Here is an 8,960-nt window from a genome sequence, read left to right as displayed (position 1 = left end):
TTACAAACTAGTCAGAGGGGACCAGCAGGCATTGGGGGAGTCCCTGTTCCCCCGAGCACTACCACGAGTGACTAGAAATAATGGTCACAAGCTGGCAGAGGGTAGATTCAGACTAGACATCAGGAGGCGCTACGTCACTGTCAGGGTGGCTAGGATCTGAACCAACTTCCAAGTGAAGTGGTGCTGGCTTCTACCCTGGGGATCTTTAAGACAAGGCTAGACGAACACCTTGCTGGGGTCATTTGACCCCAGTACTTTTTCCTGCCAAGGCAGGGGATCAGACTTGATGATCTGCTCAGGTCCCTTCGAACCCTACAAACTATGAACTATGAATAAAAAGTTTAAAATCCTGTGCACACAATCTGCATTTAAATACTGTTGGCTATCTGGCATCTTCCACATAAAAAGACTGCTTTCTTATATTATACATTGCTGTCAAACAGGTAACTATAGAACCTTCACGTGTTAACAACGTTTGCACGGTCCTGCAAAGATTTCTTAGTATTGACTCTATGCACCTGCAGGTACTCTGTCAAGGCTGCATTCCCTAAGAAACATTTTTATACAAGTACTTAAATGAATGCAGTTTACAGGCAATTGGTTCTAGGTCTCAGGAGAAGATGCTGAAGAGGTCTATATCCCAGAAGTCAGCTTAGAGGTCCATGGCTAAAGAGGAGTGCCTAGATTCTCATTGTACCTTACCAGCTTAAAAACACCTGGAGGTTTGGTAGCTAGATCCCTCAATAGCAATCTGGTGAGTGACTGAGAGAAAATGCCTCTGCCAGATCCCATCACAAGGAGAAAGATCTAAAATACTAAGTCCAGACCTGCTCCTACATCCTAAAAAAGCCTGGAACCTTTCCTTTGTCTTGAATATCAAAAACTTCAAATCAGTGTACCTGTAACATCAAAATTTGTTACATGCTTTGATTTTGTAAAGATGTATAAGGCTCATTAAGTTAGACTGAAACATGACAGGATACAGAAATCTGTCAGAAGGCCAAGCTACTCTGAGATACTGTAAGTTGGATACCTTTTTGTGATGGTGGTCTTAAAAACTGACAATTAGCTTAAGACGAACTGCACTCTCACCTGTTTCTGACAGCAAGGTCTGTGCCAACAAGCTATGGAGACATTATAAGATTTTGTCCATAAAGAACGTGTCACAGCTAGAAGCGTACACAGACTTTCTTTAAGTCAATTTTCTCATCCACTTTGAGTATATGAATCACTCCATATTTACCTCTTATTTGTTAGAAGAATTATCTAATACTTTAAAGGATATTACATTCTTGTGAAGACAAAAATCACAAAAAATTTCAAGTGAGATTAGATGTTTGTTATGCAAATACAAAGCATCAATAAATTACTTACCGAAGAAACAGCAAACTTCACACAAGAAATAAGTTGGAAAACTAAACCTTTATCTGTCTTCTATTCAAATCATGTCAACCTCAGCAACTAATAAAAAACTATCAATACAAATTAAAAGCTATTAATAAAAACACTCAATAAATCGAAGAGAAGTAGGCTAACGGTTTAATGTAGGCGTAGCTTTTCCATAGTGTGGTTTGCACACGAGTAGGTGTTATATAAAAAACTTCTGGTGTGCTCCTGCACAGACCTCTTCTTTTTTTGTGCATTTTCAAATGACACACTGATAGCAACTACAGCAGTTATTGAAATCAAAGAGCAATATCTGAAATGGTATACTACTTTTGGCAGTCTTAAATGTTGCAGTGAAATAGGCAGAAAAACAAGTAGCTGGCAGAATCATGCAAGCAATCAATTCTGCCCACTTAAAAAAAACAAAAAAAACAAAAAAAACAACCCATAAAATAACCATTAACTAATGTTTAGCTGATTTCATACCTGAATTCTTTGGTGCTCCCTAGGGCTGGTGAAGCAGACAAACTGCGAGACTTAGCCCGACCCCGGATAGGGTTAGCACAGCTCCACTCCTCATCATCGTGACAGGCTGAGCAATGATAAGCTGTTTCTGAGCTCACTTCATCTCTACTACTGTGAAATTTTTCTGGTTCTATCTCCATAGTGAAGGTAAAGAAACTTCAGTCAGGGGAAATATAAAATCCTATGGGAAAAAGAAAGTAAAATTTTAATTAAAGAGAGTAAACATACCAGAACTGACAGAGACATTAAGTTGATAGTCTTAGAATCTGACAATTTTCAAAGCAATCTGGAAAACTTCAATGCTTTGCCATATCACAAGAAGGAAACTAGCAGAAGATAGAGGAGAAGTGATGCATATTAGATGCTCCTGATGGCAGTGGCTTGTGTAGTTTGGCACAACTTGCACCTGCAATTTGCAGAGCTGGTAACAGCTTTTCCATTCCATAAGAAATGTTGTTCAAAAGCAAAAGTGTTTCCCTTTGAAATGCAACATCAAAATCTGCAAATACATTCATATACTTGGCTTTATCCCCAGATAAGGGCACTTAGGACATTTATACATATACATTTTCATGCTCTGGTGTGTCGGAGCAGACTCAATTAATCAAGTCTGCTCCACACGAGCTGACATGCACTGCGCTACATTGCATGCAGTTGTATAGGTGGCAAAATGAGCATCAGCACACAGAAAATGGTAGCAGTGCGCTTTTGAACTAAAGCGCCTTTGATGCATTTTAGTTCAAAAGCACGCTGCCATCATTTTCTCAGCTAGGATGTGCATTCTGCCACTTACATAACTGTAGCCGACACAGTGCCAGGTGCTTGTAAAAAGCGCCCAGCAGTGGTGTAAGCATGTGCACAAATGCCTTTAATGCTTTGTACAATCCAACTTAAGTGCTTTGTCTGGGTTTAGGTGCTAAAAGGATTAAAAACATCAAGTTATAAAATCAAATATTTTTTTCACTGCAGCTTTGTATCTCAGCAACTACAATACTGACGATGTGGCGCAAATGAATAAATGACATTCAATTAAGTCACAAAGGAGTCATCATTAGATAATATAGAAGTTCTTAGTTTAAAATACTTCACAAAAAGATTAATCTTAATCCCCTGTAAGGGCACCAAGCAATTTGCCTGCTCTACACACACAGATATTAAGAAAGCAAGATTCGGCTGTTCGCACCAGTACAAGGATAGTCCATGTGAGAGCCAGAATTAGACCTTTGGATTTCTGGATCCCAGAACCCTGAGCACAAACCGTGCCAGTCACAAAACATGAAGAAAATAAAAATACACAACAATATACGTTAAAGACGAAGCACTGGCTTCAAGGTTACAAAACGCAGAGCAACTCAGTTCCATAAAGCTGTTTGTAGAGATTCATACACACATTTTAAAGTAGTTGAGAGAAACCTGTTAGGAAAACTGAATAGCAAAAGGCTTCCAGACAGGCACTTCATGCTAAGTTTCAGGCAACAAGAAATGTATTAAACTTCCTGTTGCATGGAGTTGATTGAAGTGGTATTAAGACAGGCTGAACTACAGAGGAAGGAACGGACCTGCTGAGTTAAACAAACAAACAAACAAACAAACTTTATGAAAATATGATAGCTACAGTTGTGTTACAGCTTCAGCAAACTAGCTCTAAACCCTGCTTTCCTTGCTGCTTCCAGCCTGACTGATTAAGTAATAGACAGTGTGTAAATAATAGCAGGAACAGCTTTATAGCAGATGTGCACACATGCACATCTAGACAGACACTTTTTTAATTACTTTCTCCCTTCAAACCCTATTTAAAGAGAGCAGGGCCCTACCAAGCATTCAAACCCAAGTGTATTTTTTCACTACTCAGATACTACAGTACTCTTTTCTTGCCTTGGATTTCATGAAGCCAAAACAGACATTTGATACTGAACATTAAATGGAAGTATGAAATATTCTTCACTGCAAGAAAATTGACCAAAGGATCCAGGGCATCTCCAAAATCCAAGCCCCCAAATCTTCTCACCTTACCAAAAGCTCCCTTTGGGATTTCAACTTAAAAAATGAATACCTTTTAGTTAGAAACAAAGCACTCCACCACACAGCTCCAGAGTCTGCTCTCCTATATCCAGTGCTGCTTTTTCCACCAATACTAAGAATTCTGTATCTGTGCAGTTTCTCACTATGGCTTCACCCAGTTGAAGAATAATCCTTATGAATATATAACTAGCAAACAATTCCAAGTGTATAACGGAAAGCAAATCTGGAGACAAACAGTAACCAAGATAATTAAGCATGGATAAGTATTTTACTCTTTACTAACTTTGTTGGAAGCTTATCTTGCTATAATATTTGCAGGATTGCATTTTTAACATGTCTGTTCTTCTACTGCATAGAATCCCCATGCATGCTGTAAATGGACAGGATAGCATAAAATTAGAAGAGACTTGGAAGCAGAAAGATGTTAACAACAGTAATGGTTCTTTGCCATACTACAGCAACTTTCAAATACCACAAGATATCTTACAAATAAGAAGATGCTTTATAACCCCCTCATTATGCATAGGGAAACTGTCTCTGAGGAGATGTTTTAGAGCCAGCACTGGTTCATTAATGAATTGGTTGGAAGTGATACTTAACATATCAATAACCACTGCTTCATTCATTTCTGGTATGCATTTGTCCCCTAAAGGCCACAACGACAAAAAGAAAAGCTACAATTACCAGCATGCATTAATAATTTGTAACATGGTGAATGTGTTAAGAAACCAGTGTTTAGTTGCTAGTTACTCATTGCTTAAAACCACCCATGACCTTGAGCTGGGAAAGGCTCATTTCAACATGCTTTTGACTTTCCTGCTGTCTAGTAATTACTGAAGAGGGGGCCCAATTTCAGATAGACTGACCAAAACAACATACCTGTTAGGGAGTCAGTTATTTAATTGGTGCATGCTATTATGTATTAAAGATGACTGAGAATTTGAATTCAATATAATGGAAGTAATTATTACTAGAAAAAGTGTTAATTTTGTCCTAGAGTTTTATACAATTTCTCAGGATTCCTGGCAGGCTACTGCTGAACTAGTTATACAATGCAGTTCACTTTAGGAAATTATTACAGAGAATTTAAACATTAGGCATTATACGCATCAAATGAAATGTGAAGAAGTATTTCAGCATATTGGTATTTAAAATATGATGTGCTGGAAAGCCCCTTGTATTTATTCATCTTCTGAAGCAGTACAGGCCAATGTTTTTGACAGGCATTCCGCAAATTAGCCCTGCACCTTCCCACATACCACTCCAATCCACTCTTTTTCCTGCCCAAGCTGCTGCTCTTTCTGTTCCCTACCCTATCTGTCACATGCCACACACAGAGGCTGCCTGTACCACAGGTTGGCCACCCTGTTCTGAAGCGAACCATTGCTCTTATTTTGGAGATTCAGGGATCAGTGGTTTCTCATGGGCATTAGTAATCCTATACAGGATTCTTAATTTAAAGTAAAGTAGCTTTGAAGATCAAATAGCAGGAAGTTTCAACTTCGAGTTTTTCCTTACAACTTGCCTTCAAATATATAGCCAAGTTTCTTTCAGCCTATTAGCTTCCAAAGAAAACACCATAGATAGATAAGAAAATAATTCTTTCTTGACTGTCTATACACGGAGCTGCTTTATGAAACACACACCATTCCAATATACTATATCCAAAAATCAATTTAACATTTTAAAGACACAATCCAGTGCCTTAAGTCTGTAAGTGTCATCCTTTATCAGTGATGTATTTGGTAGCTGTGTTGGTCTGAGACAAAAAAAAATGCAAAACTCTAGAACTGTTGGATCAGAGATGATTCCTTTTATTAGGCCAACTAAGAAATAGCAAGTTAGTTGGTCTAATAAAAGGTATCATCTCTGAACCAACAGTTCTAGAGTTTTGCAATCCTTTATCGGTAAAATTATAATCCAAGATATACTAAGGATCTTGTAATTGTCAAGCACATGAATATAGCTAATGTAGATCGCATACAATATCCAAACATTGGTTCCTTCAGTCTCCAGCATCTTGTTATTTCCATGAGACTGTACTATGTGTCATCATATCCCAAGTCAAAGGAATTACTGTTCTGACTTATCATTACATTTTATTCTGATTGCTGCTTATTAAGCTACCATTAGCCAATTCCAGTTTGCTTGTAGCAAGTCATGCCCAATAGCCAATATTTTTATGCTTACCCAAAGCCAAATGCTATTCAATCCTTCAGCAAAAGTGACTATCACCTCCCACCTACCTACTTCCCAGTACTTAGTTTGCAAAGCACAGAAGCAACGTAGCTTACATGTTATAACATATAACAACTGTTCCCTCTAACCAGGAAACACTGTTTCCTTTTTTGTACTAACTTCAACTAAGAAGCCTGGTAATATCATCTTGATCTTTAAAGATATGTTTCACTGTAAATTGCCTGAAGGAAAAAATATGAACTAGTAAAGATCAAAATATTTTGCTGGCATAGCTTTTGTACATTATTACGACGTTGATCACTCGGGCAATTTCACAGAGTCAAAAATGAGATATCCGAAAGCACACGTTTTCCAGGCTTTGAATATTTTGCAAATTCATCACCCAACTAGGTAACTCACTGATCCCTTCAAAGTGCCTTTACAATGTCTTATGAGCATATAAGGTTGTGATCTCAAATATTTTGGGAAGGAAATTTATTCTGAAAGTGAAGTTAGTCACCAAAATGACTCTCCCCCTCCCTAAATATGCAAACTTCTCACATGTTAGAAACTACTACCAGCTTACCAATAAATGACACAGTTTCAACAGTTTAATATTTCACTGTTTTGGATATACCAGTCCTTATAACTATTGGAACATACTCCCAAGTATCAAATTTTATACAAGTTTTCCCCATAATTTTACATTGTAAACTTGTTAGTTAGTGAACATGAAGACACACACTCCAGGCAGCAGTCTTGATACATATTTTGAATCCTTCCTTTTTCGTGTCCTTATGACAAGGTATTTAGCAGAATTCACAGATTTGTTGGAATCTGACTTGGTTGTGCCATAAGCACTTCTGTTATGGCCCTGAACTTGTGACCTCTGGGCTGTCAATCCTGCACCTTAGCACCTATATCACCCCAGCCCCCCTAAATTTTGAATGATATATGATTTATTAAAAATGGGTATAAGCCACTTGAGCAACAGATAAATGTTTAAAAAAAACATTTTTTGTCACAGGTTATTAAAAAGAGCAGAGCTTACACCTGGAGTTTTAAAAAAGTTAAACCATCTTAGATGGCAAAACCCCAATGTAAAAAGTGAACTCTCGGAAACTGGGTCTTTGTTTTAAATCAAGTACAATCCTCCCTCCACCAAAGATCATTCTGCATTCAATATTCAGTCACTAAAACTTAAGTCTGAAGAAACTGGGACCAACTTGCATCACTGTGTGTACAAGGCAATAAAGTCAATATTGCAGATAAAGGAGCAGTTAAGAAATTCCAACTTTATTTACAACAAACACTTGATCCTCAAGGAGGTCTCTTGAAGCATACTGAATATTTTTTCTTTTATCTAAAGAAGAGTCTGATCTAAAAAAAAAAAACTCCTACAACAGTTTCAGGATTTAAGAAAAGTCACCAGTAGCTTGTCTTCAGTCATTTATATCCTGCTCACTCCTCTACCCTGCAGCTGCAGCAGAAAGGCAAATGTTTTTCCTCCCACCAGTTTGCTTTCAAACACCTGTATAGACACCTGTTATGCCTCTACAGGCAGATGTCTGTGAGAACTTCTCAAACAGCCTTTTGGGAAAGACAGATTCAAAATGCCATGCAGGAGCAGGAAGATGAGATGGAAGAAAACTGAAAGCTTGCTATTACTAGTAAGCTATTTTCTTTTGCGTCTCTTCCCCTGGATTTTCTATCAAGTACTAGCATGGCAATAAACATGGCAGATGTTCCTAAAAGAGTCTCTTGGAAACATACCTGCCAAATGCAGCATCAGTGGAGAACACTACCTTAAAACTACAAATCAAGGTGGAAGGAGCCCTATAGGGAGTCCACAGTCTTCAACCACACAATGTTTCCTACCTCAGAGTGTATAAATTACTGTTCAGATTACACCAGGGGGTTGGTTGTAGCTGTGCTGATCTACAGACACAGGTAGACAAGCTTCTTTGGGTAAATGTGATCTCTTTCATTAGACCAACTGAGTAGTTGGAAAAATTGTTCTTTGCAAGCCCTTGGGCACAAACACCCTTCTTCAGGCATAGGTGGAATCTGCTGCTGGTCTGCAGTACAAAATGAAAATCCCCACAAGTCGTACACAATTAGTTACATGACATACCATCCCCCCCTGGAGCCTCTACAGGAAATCCTCAGACAACTGCAACCCACACTCCCTCTGCCTGAAGAAGGGCATTTGTACCCAAAAGCTTGCAAAGAACAATTCTTCCAACTATTTAGTTGGTCTAATAATAATAATAAAAAGTCACATCTACCAAAAGGTCCTTGTCTGCCAGTTTAGATTACATGCTGCTTCCAAGATATCCTCTTCTAAGACTCCTGGGAGATCAGCATGGGACACAAGGATTTTGGGATCTGATTCTTTTTCCAACAGATGTATAGTTTAGGAGCAGTCTTGTCCATAGATCCATATTCACAAACAAGATTTTAAGACTGCTGAAACCCAACTATTAAAGCTACCTATGAGTCAGTTCCTTCAACTTTTAAAGCACAAGGAGAAAAATGGCAGCTTCCTCCCCACCCCTACCCCCCAACATTTTAAAACTCATTAACTTCAGAGATAAGACCCCAAGTTCGCCAGATGAGACACCTTTCTTAACAAAGCACCAAAGCACTTCAGTAGTGCAGCTCCCATTCATACATCATTACACCTAAAGCGACGGCTGTCACCAGCCTCCATCAAAAACATTCCCGGGGTGGAGTCACCTAACCGTTTTACATCGCCAAACTCCTGCTGCAGCCGTTAGCACAAGACTCAACTCAGTTCTGCCTTCAGAAAAAAGGTAGGTCCAAAAAAAAAAAAAAAAAGGCACAAA

General features: G+C 38.5%; 1 protein-coding gene across 2 annotated transcripts in view; it reads right to left on the bottom strand.

Annotated features, from left to right (window-relative positions):
• The window catches only part of NADK (NAD kinase), a 52,978-nt gene that overhangs the window by 43,744 nt on the left and 274 nt on the right, over positions 1 to 8,960 (bottom strand). Inside the window, exons 1-2 of one of the 2 annotated variants that reach the window (XM_019511695.1) lie at positions 3,965 to 4,068; positions 1,873 to 2,092 (exon numbers count right to left, since the gene is read on the bottom strand). In XM_019511695.1, coding sequence (XP_019367240.1) covers positions 1,873 to 2,051 — 179 coding nt within the window. In that variant the 5' untranslated portion in view covers positions 2,052 to 2,092; positions 3,965 to 4,068. Of the gene's footprint in view, positions 1 to 1,872; positions 2,093 to 3,964; positions 4,069 to 8,960 lie in introns of those variants that run through there. The other variant, XM_019511696.1, reaches the window with a different exon arrangement.

Source organism: Gavialis gangeticus, unplaced genomic scaffold (assembly GCF_001723915.1).
Source record: "Gavialis gangeticus isolate Ggan-Ray unplaced genomic scaffold, GavGan_comp1, whole genome shotgun sequence".
In the NCBI taxonomy this organism is placed as follows: domain Eukaryota; kingdom Metazoa; phylum Chordata; order Crocodylia; family Gavialidae; genus Gavialis; species Gavialis gangeticus.
Note: the sequence above shows the minus strand (reverse complement) of the source record. Positions and strands in the feature narration are given on the sequence as shown.